Here is a 15,161-nt window from a genome sequence, read left to right as displayed (position 1 = left end):
TTTCTTCTGAGGCGTCTCTCTGTCTGTCCACAGTGCAGAAGAATGGCCGATCCTCCTCGAGATCTGGTCATAATTTAGTGAAACGTGCACAAAGTTCTGTTCTGTTTGTTTTTCACTGTCGTTTTCTGAATGACCGCTGCAGGTTCTTTGGCTTCAGTGTCTCCTCCTTGTACATACGATAGAAGTATAGAAAGCTTTTATTGTTATCAAACATGGAGCATAATAAAAATATAGCAGCTGCCACAGTTCGGGACCTTTTCTTAATAAAACCTAAACAAGAATGTCTGTGACCTTTGGACCATGTGGTTTGGGATATCAGGAAGTGATGCAACAGTACTGTCATGGATGGTAAGGAGAAACGGATAAAGAATGGCAACTTCAGCTTTAACGCGCTGCCAACTGGTTCTCTTGACCAGACCAAAGTTATTTGTATTTACTGTAAATGTGAAATGAGTTACCACCGTAGTACCACTTTGTGGCCAAGCACACAGCTGACACAGAGAGTCCTCCTCCCCATCACCAAAGGTAGACCATGCTGAATAGCTGTCAACAGAGACCAGAGCCAGCCCAAGCCTTTAAGGGGCCCTAAGCAAAATTTGATTTGGGGCCCCCCTCATACCACTTCATTGTCCCCTGGATTGAAGTTAAATATTATTTTTTTGGGGATGCATCGCTATTTTAGTCTGATGTGAATAGGCCCATTGAAAAACAATGTATTTCAATATGATACACATTGTAAAGCTGTGTCATGTGCATGACATTGAGAAGAGTGGGACAAGTATGAGTGCATGCCATATCTGATCTAGAGGGCATAGACTTTTTAGAAAATATGTAGTTTAGGGTGTTTGACCTGCTCTTGGATATGTTGGGCTGTTTTTCATCCAAAAGATGTTTAGTTTTGCATAACTGTGCAAATGCACCTAATTACAGACTAGTAAATAAGCCATTTGTAATTATATAAATATAATTATTCAGCATTCAGAATTTATGAGCAACTGGGCCCAGTGCTACAAGAAGTGCTGTAAATATGCTATTACACTTCTATACCACAAAATGGTGTGGTGGCACTCCAAAAGCACAAAGGAGGCATAAAAGTGAGGTCGACTAGTCTATCCATGCAACCTGACCACAGTGTGAAAACAACAAAATGCTGTCACCACAGGAACAGTGAGTAAACCAGTCAGATTAAACCAACATAGCTCACAAATGCAGTTATGCCTGAACATGCATGAATTAAACCAAGATATGCAACGCTAGCACGTCCCATCCACTGAACCTTGTAAATATTGAACAACTCTGACAGTCATGATTCTGCAGCATGGCAGGCAGGATAAGGACCCAAACACAGGACTCAGGAAGGAAAGCATGAACTCAAAAATTCACAGCTTTATTGCTGGATGCACATCAGGTACAAGGAAACTAGAAAAGTTCAACTGGAGCTAATAAGTCAACAACTAGGAAACTCTGAACAAGGAAACACACTACCTGAGTGAGACGATGTGATAAAGAACAGGACACAGACGATACACAAACGAGGACACACCAGGGAGCACAACTGAACAAGACAAGGGGAGTAAAACTGAATATGATACAAAGTAAAACAGGAAGTAGTCATGGAAACAAATGCTGCCTTGACACAACACAGGGAAGCAGACACACTGAGGGACTACAACACCTACACAACAGGCACAAGATCATGTAACTGACAGATGGATGAATGGTTCTCATTATTTCAACATTTTCTCGCATAATTTGCTCTTTTTATTTCATAGTCTATGTTTCCTGTGGCACAGATGTGAACTTACCATAAGCATTTAATTTCATTAATGGGTCGGGTGCATTACATTTATGTAATAACTAGAATGACCGTCGGTGTTGGTTATGCTATTAAACATGATTCAGAGCTGATGGAGGAGAAACGGCCGAGGCTGAAAGCTGAGTTTAAACTGAAGGAAACACTGAGGACAAAAAGACTTTGTTTCAGTGTAACACACACTCACAGAAACACACACTCTGCTGCTGGCTGCATGGAGACATCGCTGTCACACAGAGGACTTCTTTATACAAACTAAATATTTCAGTTTTCTTTATTTCATCTCTTCCCAAACTAAAAATCTGAGAGTTTTAGTTTCAAATAAAAACTGGTCCAAGCACATTTTAAATGTAACAACATTTTTTAAAAAGTGAGCTAAATAAGAAAAAACCTAATGAAGAAAACATGAAATGGTTCTAAATGTGAAGTAATAAAAACAGCTGGAATAGTTCACTTCATGGTGAGTCAACATTTCTGACATAACCTGCAAGACTGTTGTAAATAATATCACAAATATATAATGTCATAATACTAATAATCCATCCATCCAACCAAGGCCACACACAGTGGAAAATTATTATATCTTAATGCTTCACCAATAAAGTCACCATCACCCAGTATTCATAAACACATCACTGTCCCATCTTTGGAAACACAGCAACAGCTGGAACATGAACATCTCAGGTCCTGTTGAATTGAAGTAAACACTGACTGAAATCACAATGATTTTGACATTAATAGACATTTATTACCATCAGCCACACATTAACCACAAACACATGAATGAATGAATGAATGAATGACACACAAAATGAAGTTAAGGAGTTTTTTTATTCCTGTTCCTGGCAGTGATTATTCCCATGCTGACAGCCAAGAGGCCGTCACAGCTGAAATGACATAAAGGTTTTGACCAGCCGGAAAGGGGGGGGTTGCACATGAACCTTTTTTTGAACCAATAGGATGAAAAGCTTCAAGCTTCGTGAGGCTTCATCTGCCCATCACTAGGAAATCCCAACTAAGACAGTACTGGAGACAATACTAAACCTTGGACACAAAACAATGAGCTGAAGAAAACTGAGGGCTTAAATACACACAAGGTAATTGAGGTCATGAGAGGGGAGATGGCTGGGAGGAACAGGTGAACAGAACGAGTGTAATGACACAGGAAAAAAAACTGAAAATGAAGCACATGGAACAAGAGACTGCCAAAGTAAACAGGAGGTGACCAAATGTGACACAATCAGACTTGACACAACACAGGGAAGCAGGTACACTGAGGAATACAACGACATAGACAACCAGACTAAGACACACAAACTGAATACAGGGACAGATGATAACTAAACATGGATACAGAATAAGAACAGAAAGGAATTACACAGATGAAGGAAGAACCTAGAAACTAAACCATAACAAACTGAAGAAATCTAACAGTAACAGAACTTGAGAGTCCCCACAACACAAAACTCTGGGTCCGAAACCCAGGATCATGAGAGTATGTTAGGTTTTTCAAACATAATGAACATGGATAAACCCAGGGACTGAAGACTGAGGGTACAGCTTCACTTCTGGGAGTCTTCAGACTCCATCGGCTCTTCCTCTGGTTCGTTTGCTGAAAGAGAGCAAGAAAGAGGGGAATATTTTAGAGTCATCTATCTACACTGTAAACCCAGATTTTGATTCCACTTAAAAATATTGAGTTCATATTACTTAAAATTACCTAGAATGTGAACATTACTTGTTAATGCTGAGTAGAATGTACTTTTTGATGGTCTATCTTATTGTAATCATGTGTTTGAGTTCAAACAACTTAATATCATCAAGTTTTGCACCTGCTAAAAATCTAGTTTATTCCAGTTTTAACAGACTGGATTAATGCGCAGCTGCATGGTGGCATGATGAATGCCATCTGGAAGGTCTGGGTTCAATTCCGGCTTGGCCCAGGCCTCTTGCTGTTTCGAATAGTTGACATTTGGTGTTTTTGTTCACAACGCTCTCTCGTATAGTTTTTTTATTGTTCCATGGACAAATTTGTAAATGTTAATGTACCAGCATTCGACAGGGCTGAGTTTTATCATGTTTATTTACCAAATTTAAACAGACACAGTTCAACACTGTAAAAATTATTTGTGTTACTAGGCAGCACGGTGGTGTGGTGGTTAGCACTGCTGCCTCACAGCTGGAATAGCTATCTGATAGTCTGGGTTCAATTCCACCTTAGCCCTCCCTGTGTCTGTATGGGTTTCCTCCCACATGCAGTTACTGGGGTTAGGTTAATTGCTCTCTCTAAATTGCCCACAGGTGTGAATGGTTGTCTGTGTCAGCCCTGCAACAGGCTGGTGACCTGTACGGGGTGTACCCTGCATCTTACTGCCTTGCCAGCTGGGACAGGCTCCAGCCCACACAACCATGAAAAGACTGATTGATCAAAAAGGCATTTTTTTTTTCATGAACTATAAAAGATAAGTTTGGTCAATTAGAACATGCAATTTAGTTCAATTGGAAATGGAGTCGTGCTTACTTAACAGGCTGAGTTAAATAAACTGTTTCATTACTTAAAAAATTTAAGGCAACGAGTTACCTTGGTTTAAAAGGGAGTTTTTCCTTCCCACTGTCACCAAGTGCTGCTCATAGGGGGTCGTTTTGACTGTTGGGTTTTCTCTGTATTATTGTAGGGTCTTTACCCACAATACAAAGCGCCTTGAGGCGACAGTTTGTTGTGATTTGGCGCTATATAAATAAAATTGAATTGAATTGAATTGAATTGATTGATATGAAATCATTTTTTCCATTCTACAAGCTGGGAGCGCCATCGGGCAGCTGTGTGCGCTCAACGTGCTGATCCGAAAAGTAATGGCAGCGGTCTGCCGAGAAAGCAGCAGAGTCCCATATGGAGTTTCTTTGAGTACGATAATACAGATAGAAATGAGTGTGGTTTTGTGGGTGATGAAAAATGTGAGGAACACTTCTCAGTCAGGAAAAAACCACCAACATCAAAGTCCAGCTGAGAAGAACACACAAGGAAACTGCTCTGATCCTACCAGGTAACCTGACGTGCACCTCTGGAGAAACGTGACTACTCATTGGGTCCACGCAGCTGCAACATTGTGATTAACCTGTTTAGTCTTTGTGTGTTTCCAGCTACTTTATCAGTGAGAGAATAACAATCAGGAATAATAATCAAATCATCAATACAAGGACTTACAAATGTCAGCAAATTCCTGGAGGGAGCTGCTGAAACTATCGGGATGGACATGAAGGAATGAAGAAAGTGGAAAAACAGGAACAAATATGTTTGCAGCCAAAAAACTGAGCACAAAGAGCAAGGACCAAAAAAAGTCCCAGCTGGCACCGTATATAAAACACCTGCACACGACCACAAGGTGATTAACACACACAATCCAGCTACACAAGCAGAAATGTGACATGAGTTCAGCCACTTCTGTAGGTTGTGTACAGAGGCCGCAAAGACCCTGAAGGCTAATTAGCGCATCTAACCAAGCTAGCTCCAAAACAGAAGCAGCATCAACATCAGGATGCAGCTGGATTTGACCTTTGACTCCTTCAGAGTTTGTTTTTGTCAAACACCACATGTAGGTGTTGTTAATCTGCTGCACTGACGTTGAACTTTATTGTAGAGTTTATTAGGGCCCAAGCGCAGGTTGCTTTGGACATTCCGGCAAATGAATTGCTTTTTTGAGGACCTAAACATGCTCAAAAACTCATGAAATTTTGCACACACGTCAGGTCTGGTGAAAATTGAAGTATTTTAATGGTTTCAGGTAATGCCCTTTCAAAATAGCTCTACAGCGCCACCTTTAGTTCAATTCCCACTGCTGTGTTTCACGTACATGAATGAAATTTGGTACACATATGTAACATGTCCAGACAAACAAAAAGACCCCTGGGTCCAATACCCTAAACCCAACAGAAAGTCCACCATTTTGAATTATATAGGTGATTTTAGCGATTTCCTGCCCTTATACTTTCTCTAATAACTCAGAGGTTTTGGATGTTATCAACTTCATATTTGTTTTGTCTTATCTACACACCAGGGGAAATCTAAATTTCAAAAACTGTGAGTTTTCGCCAAAGGGCGTGACCCTGGCAGGATGGCAGTATTCGGTGTTTTGCCATGAAGACAAAATTGGCAGTAACTCAAAGCCACATTGCCCAATCTGCATCAAACTTTAGTGGTTTGATAAGCCTCCTGCCCTGAACACAATAATATGCATAAAGTCCCTAAATCTTAGAGCGCCACCTAGTGGGACTTGGAAATATCATGTTTTTTGCATAGCCCCAGAGTTACATTTTATCTACATATCTGAAATTGTGCAGACTCATGTAGGGCTGCATAAAACGATTATTTTAGTAATCGAGTATTCTATCGATTATTCCAGCGATTAATCGAGTAATCGGATAAGAAATCCTTTTTTTTATTAACAGTTTATCTGCATATTTTAACTTCCGTAATGCAGTTTCTCGCCATGTGAACAAACAGCGGTGAATGGAGCAGCTACAAAGTTCTCTTTTCTTCACCTTAACACTTGCTGATCAGGTGCTTGATGAAGGACCTCCAGCTGTTTCACAGATTTAATGATTGTTACTAAAAGAAAAAGCTGCCTTTTTGGACGCTGGAAAAACGTTTCCTTTTTCACTACTTGAGCTCACCGTCACAGCTTCGCCTCTTTGCGCTTGCGCAGTTAAAACCGCTGCCTGCTATGAGTGTTTTGAAAAACTAGTGGCTGCGGGAGCCATGGCGCATGTGTGAGTAATGGTGTAATGCTTTGTATTCACAAGCATTCTCGAAAATACGTTTCTACTGCAGGTCTATATTTAGTCACTAATAAGGGATTAAAGTATAAAAAATATTTTGAAGGAGCCTCTCGGTCCTGGGGGGCGGGCCTTCCGGTACCGAACCATCGCTAGTGCTAATGGCCCGCGCTCGCTAGCAAACCAGTTCTGGTAGCTACAGCTGAAGTAAAGACAAAAATAGCAGCTGAAATTCTCAGCGAGCACAACACACACAGACACAAAGAGAGCAGTGGAGGCGTGGAAATGCATGTCAGCGACAGTTGCCACCCGTCCCGTCAAGTACGGAACACGGCATGTTACGGAGCCGTATTCCACGGAGTCCCGTAACATACGGGGTTCTGTATTTTACGAGACAGGTGGCAACTCTAGATGATCCACTCTGTGTTAAAGGAAATCCATCGCAGCGACGGAGAGCTTTTTAGAATGTGTGCTTGTGTATATGTGAGTGATTCACACTCCAGTCCAGTAGGTGGCGGTAATGCAGTTCTATGTTGGTTTGCCAGCCCCCAATAAACCCACAAAAAAACGTCAGCAGTAATGCTGCTAATGCTAGTGAGGAGCGCCGCTTACACCGAGACAGCTGAGCGCTGCAGAGTTTAAACGAAGCATCGACACAGTAAATTTGTGTCGATAAATTTTTAGAATCGATTTAATCGAGTTAATCGATGAATTGTTGCAGCCCTAGACTCATGTGACATCCTAACAAAAAAGTCTATTGGACTCATACCTGAAACCCTACAGGAAGTCAGCCATTTTCAATTGAAGCTGTGAATTTTTGCTATTTTCAGGCCTGCTATTTTCTCCTTGACCCAGTGAGACCAAAATGGCTCCAAATCATGTAGACAAGTAGCCCATCAAAAGTTATTCATGGTTTTGTAGAATATTCAACGGCCTTGTCACACCAGGCCATTGAATTTGGCCTTCGTTTTTTCGCTTGCCACAAAATTGTTTGTGCACTCGTTTGCACATGCTTTACCCAATCAGCCTAAAAATGTAATCACTCATGTACAAACTCAGGCTGAACCCATAACTATGGATTTAAGGCTATAGGTGCAATAGTGCCCCCTACAGAAGCAAATTAACATTTGTATGGTGGTCCACAGAATTAGTTTCTCTGAATTTAGTTTCTCTGAACTGCATGAAAATTTGTTTCAACATTCCTGACGTCATCCTGATCAAAAAAGTCAGTGAGACCCATGCTCTATTTTGCACACTGGAGCCATGACCACCCTCCATATATTGCATTAGGTATATATGGAGAGCAAAGGATATAGTTTCCCGTAAATTAATGAAATTGGTTACAGACTTTCTGTACACCATCACGATCAAAAAACCCCCAGGGCGGCACGGTTCGAGTGTGCCACGGGTGGACGCGCGCTAGGTGCAAGAGCCTGATCATCGCCGCTTGCGGCTTTAATTGAGTTTTGGAGTTCATATTTTTCTTTGTTTCTCCCTGTTGATGTTCATGTGTGTCCTTAATATTACACACATTTAGCACGTAATGCTGCTGTCTTGTGAACAGCTGGTTGTTGAAGCCAATTTTTAAAAACTGTATCTTTTGTTGAGTTTTATTACACGATAGTCACTCTTTCACCTGACAAAGTATGAAAAACTAAAACTAAGCATGAACCCAAAAATAAAAACTAATAAAAACGAGCAAAACCGCTCTGAAAACTAACTAAAACTAAACTATAATGTAATGTATTTGGACCTCTTTAAATTTTATTTGAATACCCCTGCCCTGAAGACTGAATGAAATAAACTGTCTCCGTTTATCAGACTTTAATCCCTGCTCTGTCAGACTGGAGTTGCTAAACTTGATGAGAATTCAGTCCATTCTCCATGCTTGGATCCTTCTGTTCATGAGAATACCCTCTGAAGCCCAAATCATCACAGATGGAAAGGAGAAAGGAACATTTTGAGGGAAAGGGGTGAACATTTTCTGATGTGATTGCCAAAACTTGGGAGAACAATTCCATAAAAACAGAAATGACATATTCTGATTTCCTAGTTAGAGTTAGATGGTTAATTTTCTTATGTAAGTTGTGTTTTAAGTAAGCAGTAATCACTGGAGCTGAAAAATTATCAAAAACTGCAGTTGGCCTTATGTCGACCTGAAGCTGACTCCACCCGCCAAGCAGAAAGGGGGGTTTTAATAATAGCTGATTTTATTACCTGTGAAACTCTGCTCCTTCTCCAGTGGGGCAGATTCAGGCCACAAATTTTTAACATGGCGTTTAGCATCCTGGAATTCATTAAAGTGAAGTTTAAGTGGGAGATTCACTTTGTCTTTATCGCAGAACGTGAGGTTTTTTCTCAGTTGATTAGCATCAAACTTCAGCACCTGAGAAGAAAAAAGACAAAAGGAGACACATGAAAATGAAAAGGTGAGAATAAACAGGTCTGAGTAGGTTCTCAGTTATTCAGGTCATGATAGTCTCTGAAGCTTCAGAAGAACGCAACTGGACTTCTTTAAGTTTTTGAAGACATTTTACCTCTCATCCAAGAGGCTTCTTCATATAAACAAAGGCATATATTGTATTTTTACAGGAGACACACATGTCCAAAACATTCCATTCAATTCTATTTTATTTATATGCACTAATAATTAAATGCAGATTAATGTAAAGGGTACATCTGCACACTCTCCTCTCCACAGTTCCCTCACATGTTCTCAGCCTGTTACAACTCCAAACAAAGAGGTGTAGATATATTGAATAACAGGAAGATTAACTTTAACACCACAATAGATCCAGAAAGTAGATTCATAATACTTAATTTATCTATTTCATTAATGAAACAAGATTTCATTAACTATTTCAGTGGTGGCTCCATAAATATTTTTCTGCAGGTGCTAAGGGGGGGCTAAGCATTTTACTGAGGTGCTATGAAGGATCATTTGTTATTTTAGTTCTCAACACACAGACACAAGCTATTTTCTTGGGGGTGCTATGACTTTTCCAGGGGGAGCTATAGCACCCCCTGGCCCCCTCCCCTGGCACCGCCACTGAATTATTTCAAAAAGGAGTGGGCAACTCATCTCTTCACTGCTGTCTGCCCCTTAATTTTATTAGCACCTTAGACATTGAGGGTTTTGGGGGCAGAGTGGATGAGTACTGTTCACCAGCTGTCAGGTGATCATATCACATCTGTCCCCTCAGTTTTAATCACACTCTAGTTTTCACACAGTCACACTCATCCTTTACATCTCATACACTCACTTATACTAACACATACACCTGAGTGCCAGGCTATTCTTGGGCACTTGAGGCCGTATTATCCTCTTTTCTGGGGCTCTTGCTCTTTGGCCATGGGGGCTCTGGCTGGGTCTACCTCTTCCATCTGCTGGTGTTGGCATGCGGATGTTATCAGGATGTGTGGCCTCGGTTCTTCAGCGCTCCTGGGGGCCGGCAGATGGCCTGGGTTTTCTGGGTTTTTCTTTGTCTGACTCGGGCTTCTCGGGGGTGTTGTTGTGACTTCTCACCCTCATTACTGAGTATGTTTCATAACAAGCACACAGTACTGGTGCTATCAATATCAATAATAAAATTAATAAAGTTAAAAACAACAACAAAACAAACAAGAGGAGCCTTTTTAAAGATCCTCCTGGCAAAGCAAATGTGCCTGGCTCAACACAGCATGTCAACCATTATTTTGCTTGCTTGATCTGCTGGACAGGAAAGGTTCAATTTTAAAAATTAATTAATTAATTTAAAAAAATGATAAATTATGAGGTAGTTCTGCATTTATTTAGCTGCATCTGTTGAAAATATTAAAGGTAAACATATTTGTGCTAGGTGGAATTTGTTTAGTCCTTAAGTAGAAGATCTGAGAACTTCTTTTACTGAGGAGGCTACCTAGATGAATTTTAGGAGCAGCCAACAGCTGCAGTTACCAGACAAACTGTGTTCTTCTTCTACAATTCTTCAGGTGTTTCTAAAGATTGAGGAAGAGGAGCAGAGTACCTGTTCATTCTCCATGTGCAAGGCAATGACGACGTGATCCCAGACATAGAATGGAGGCCTCCAGGACACAGCCTCAGTGGTCATCAGGTTTTCTTCAGGTCTTTCGATCAACTCATGGCTGAGAGGAAGGTCAGAGAGACACAAACTGCATTTTAATCAATCAGCTGACAGATGACTTTAAACTGAATCAGCTTCACAGAGCTCACACTGCCAGCTGATACCAGCACTGAAAGTTTACCCAGAATGCACTTAGTGAAGTTTCCTCCTTCTGCTCCTCTGTGTCACACACACTGCTGCAGTCTGTGGTAGATCATCACACTGATGCTCACAGTTGGTTCGAGGACTAAAGCAGAATCAGATTCAGTCTTTGGATTGTGACTCTTGGAGTGGGTCTCAAACATGTTTTTCAGCCCTGAAAGTTTCATGCTGTTCTTATGAATTTATGACAAAAATGCCGAAAGAATGAAAACAAAACATTCAAATGTGTGTCCTCTGAGGGTCTGGAACCTATGAAAATGTTTATAGTACGAAGGTAAATTTTGTGTGGCTTTATTAAATAAACTACAGATATACATGAAAATGAGCTGATCCTGATAGGGTCAGCTGGAACTTTATTCTGCTTTTATTGCTTTTTGTACATTCAGTGGAGTCCATTAACATTTTTATGTTTGTGTTTCTTACCTGTGTGTCTCACACATGGCCTCCGACCTCCAGATGAAGCATCCGTCTCTGTAAGTGCAGACGGCATTCAGATCGTCATCAGGAAGGAAAGGATACTCTGAGAAGTGCTCCTGATTGGCCGGGCTGTGGACCAGCACAGCATATTCCACTTCCTGTCTGAACAGGGAGGTCTTGAACACCCTCATTACGGGTGGAGCCCCGGAGCAAAACTAGAGATGAAAACGTGAGAAAGTTTCAGTGGAAGACTCACACCTGTTACACAACTACAATTCACTATGTGGTGTACTGATAACACACAGACACACACAGACACACACACACACACACTGCTGGTTAGCAAATTCTTTTAGTTGTCATTTTGTTCAAACTGGGGAAACACACAGCTCAGGAGGGAAACACTGATGACACCGCAACAACAAACAGAGAAAAACTGAAGGCTTAAATACGCACAAGGAAATCAGGGAGAGTGGAAACAACAGGGAACAACAGGTGAAACAAATGAAACTAATAACAAAGGGGAAGCAAAACTAAACACAACGCACAGGGAACACAGGACTAAATAATACAGGAAGTGACTCACCATGATGTACACTCAGACTTAACAGAACACAAGGACTGGGATACACAGAGGGAACCTAAATACCAAACAAGGAACCGCCCAAAGGGAGACTAAACATGAAAAGGGAAGACAAAAGAGGGGGGAAGCAACACAGGAACACAGAGACACAGGAAGTCCAGGGCCAAAGCAATAACCCAAGCCCAAAAACAATACAAAACAATAACAAACTGAGAACCTAAACAGTAAGAAACACAACCCAAAAAATACAACAAAACAGAATTACACAACAAAGAAACTCAAAACTCTGGGCGAGCGGCCCGGGATGTGACAGTATCAGCACCTGCCCCTGATCCTACTACTGCACAATGATTCAAGAATCCAGTCCCACTGTGCTTGAGGGACTGTTGAGCATGATGTACCTTAATTGTGTGGCTTAATCTGTGTAGCTCGATTAATTACAAATCTTTAGTGATGACTTATTTCATAGTGTAATTTTCACAGGCTTTATCCAAAGCACACACTGTGTCTCCTGCCTGCTTTAACCAGTGTAGCAAGTTAATTTAGATCAACATTCTCAAAACTCCACAGTGAAAGCCAGTTTGTGTTTATATATATATATATATATATATATATATATATATATATATATATATATATATATATATATATATATATATATATATATATATATACTTTTTTTTTTTTTTTAGTAAATATATTGCTATGTATCAAGCCATTAATGTTATCATGGCATTTTACTATGGTTCCTTATTGTGGTTCCTTATCGCCACCTGTTGCTTGGGGACATTAAATGGTGTGACACACCCCTGCTACATGTGTCACAGCTGCTGTGTTTCCCGCTCGGGGGGAGATGAGATGAGAGTGTAGCCCGGCTGTGTACACCAAACCAATGCCCCTTGTTTTCCATTTTAAAGGGGGATTGAAATAAAAGCTGTGACCAGAGCAAGTGTCCTCGTCTCATTAACAACCGATTCAGAACTGCTGCACCAGCATAGGCAGATCAAATGCACACACCAGCATCTGAGGGCACAACACTTCACTTGATAACACATAACATGCCAAAAGATTCAGTATGATGATATATCACATCTTTCTTTTTTTTGTAATTTCAGTTCAACATTAATGTAAACCTTTGAAAAACAATGTTTATATTTGATTTTTGTCAGATTATTTATAACGCAATAGTGATGAATGCTGATAGAAGCTGCTCCTGTGAATTTTTGCCTCTCTCAGAGACTTTGTGATGGATACATGGGTTCCTGTGTAGACAGATGATCACATATCTGGGGTCTTTGGGTAGACACAGCCTCCCAGCTTCATCCGAGACAGTGTGTTTGCTTATCTGAGGGAACTTTGCTCTGTGTTAATATCTGTTATAGTTATGTTACTGTCAGTGTTAGAGTGTTACCTCACAGCTGTTGTGAAAAATTCATCCTGCACTGCCAGCAGAGGCATAATATCAGCAGGTGAGATGAAACAGCCCCCTCTGGTGGTTGTGTGGTGTATAGCGTGCAGGGTGGCAGAGAGCCCTGAGTGAAGTGCTGACTAACTTCTCTGTCTCAGTGCATCTTATCTTGAGGCTCGGCCACAATGACGCATACTTAAACATCAGGAGCCACTGCTGATGAGAAGAATCTGAGTCATGAAAACTAGCTTGAACAAGACTGAGTGATGAAGGTCAACTCATAGCACCCAGAGATTGTTTCATCTATAATTAGGGCCCGAGCAGGAAACGTGCGAAGGCCTTATTGTAATTTCAGTTAGTTTTAGTTCGTTTTTTAAACTCACAATACAGTTTTAGTTAGTTATCGTTTTTTCTCTTTAAATGTAGTTTTTATTTATTTCAGTTAACGACAATGTTTTTTTCCGTTTCAGTCTTCATTATTTCGTTCATTTTCGTTAGTTACACTAACCCTGGTTACCTCACAGCTGTTGTGAAAAAGTCATCCTGCACTGTCAGCAGAGGCTCATATCAGCAGGTGAGATGAAACAGCGCTCTCTCGTGGTTGTGTGGTGTATGGCGTGCAGGGTGGCAGAGAGCCCTGTGTGAGGTTTTGCCACAGTGATCTCTCAGCAGGTTACAGTACTGAGCTTTTGTGATCATGAGCATTAATACTGCTAAAAACAGAATTCATCACCTCAGATGTAAACATTCGATGTAGGGAGTCAGTACCTGTTGGCTGTAGGCACTCAGGACGTCCTCCAGGGGGAAGGTGAAGCGGTACGAGCCGTATCTTGAAGCACTACTTAAGGCTGGAGATGTTGCAAACTTATACAGAAAGCTCTTCTGCTTCTCAGCCTGCTCCTTTGTTCGCTTTGGGTAGATCTTCTCCAGGAGCCTCGCCTCAGCTGACTGGATGTCCTTAGGTCCCACAGCCAGACTCCACCACACCAGGGGCAGACTGCAGGGATCCCTGAGGGTATTCTTAAGATATTTGAAGCCTCCGTCTGTCTTGATCCCAGTTAAACCCGACAGGTGTGTGTCATGTTTCAGGTGAGACACATGAAACTCGGGTTGAGGGTATTTAGGGATGTCTTCTTTGTAGAGGTACTTCTTGTACAAATAACTATCTGTGGCTTCCAGTTTCAAGTCATTCAGCCTCAAATGCTTACTTTTTATAGTCTTGACTTTATATTCTATTGGTGTCTGCATGATCACACAGAAGATGATTTAGTTCAAAAATGAATAAAAAAGAAATGTCCTTGTTGTCAGGGGTTGAGTTCAGTCTCAGCAGATGTGGAAAAAAGTGATGTCTGCTTTGTCTGACAGCCCGTACCTTTATTCAGACTCCACCCAGTGACGAATGGTGGAGTTATTCATAACGAAACTTAATCTTTGAACACACACACACACACACACACACACACACACACACAGTTCTGATACTGTAATGATCTCTTTTGTTGAGTAATATCTGTTAAAGACTGTGAAGAGAGCAGGAAATGAGCCAGTACAGTTAAAGCTGACTAATCACTGAATGGAAAACTGGTTTCTTGTTGTCTTTGTTTTAATGTCCTGATTTTTATGGTCCCTTCTATGAATTTAATGACGTCTTTGTGGATGTGTGCGTATGAATGAGTGATCCCAGGAAGAATAGAATAGAATAGAATAGAATGCCTTTATTGTCATTATACAGGATGTACAATGAGATTGGAGGGCCACTCCTGTTCAGTGCCATGTAACAGAAAAACAAACTCTCTAAAATAAAAATATTATAAAAATATTATAATCTCGTATGATCAATATAATCAAGAGATATACAGAAATAAACAATGTGTAAAATATACAAAAAATAGAATGTATAAA

General features: G+C 40.7%; 1 protein-coding gene across 1 annotated transcript; it reads right to left on the bottom strand.

The window, feature by feature from the left end:
• Positions 1–2,657: 2,657 nt before the first annotated feature.
• Positions 2,658–14,574, bottom strand: LOC115792580 (uncharacterized). The gene is made up of 5 exons (XM_030747173.1): positions 14,028–14,574; positions 11,275–11,483; positions 10,594–10,711; positions 8,804–8,972; positions 2,658–3,425 (listed from the first exon to the last, which is right to left on the bottom strand). The coding sequence occupies exons 1-5, from the start codon at positions 14,505–14,507 to the stop codon at positions 3,376–3,378; spliced, it is 1,026 nt and encodes a 341-aa protein (XP_030603033.1). The 5' UTR covers positions 14,508–14,574; the 3' UTR covers positions 2,658–3,375.
• Positions 14,575–15,161: the final 587 nt, after the last annotated feature.

Source organism: Archocentrus centrarchus, chromosome 14 (assembly GCF_007364275.1).
Source record: "Archocentrus centrarchus isolate MPI-CPG fArcCen1 chromosome 14, fArcCen1, whole genome shotgun sequence".
In the NCBI taxonomy this organism is placed as follows: domain Eukaryota; kingdom Metazoa; phylum Chordata; class Actinopteri; order Cichliformes; family Cichlidae; genus Archocentrus; species Archocentrus centrarchus.
Note: the sequence above shows the minus strand (reverse complement) of the source record. Positions and strands in the feature narration are given on the sequence as shown.

Bases quoted from the DNA above. Each gene is read 5' to 3' on its own strand.
- LOC115792580 (XM_030747173.1), bottom strand. From the start codon at position 14,507: ATGCAGACACCAATAGAATATAAAGTCAAGACTATAAAAAGTAAGCAT. The intron at 11,484-14,027 runs GTACTGACTCCC...TTTCATCTCTAG, and splicing joins TGAGTGCCTACAGCCAACAG to TTTTGCTCCGGGGCTCCACC. The intron at 8,973-10,593 runs GTACTCTGCTCC...TTTTCTTCTCAG, and splicing joins TGCACATGGAGAATGAACAG to GTGCTGAAGTTTGATGCTAA.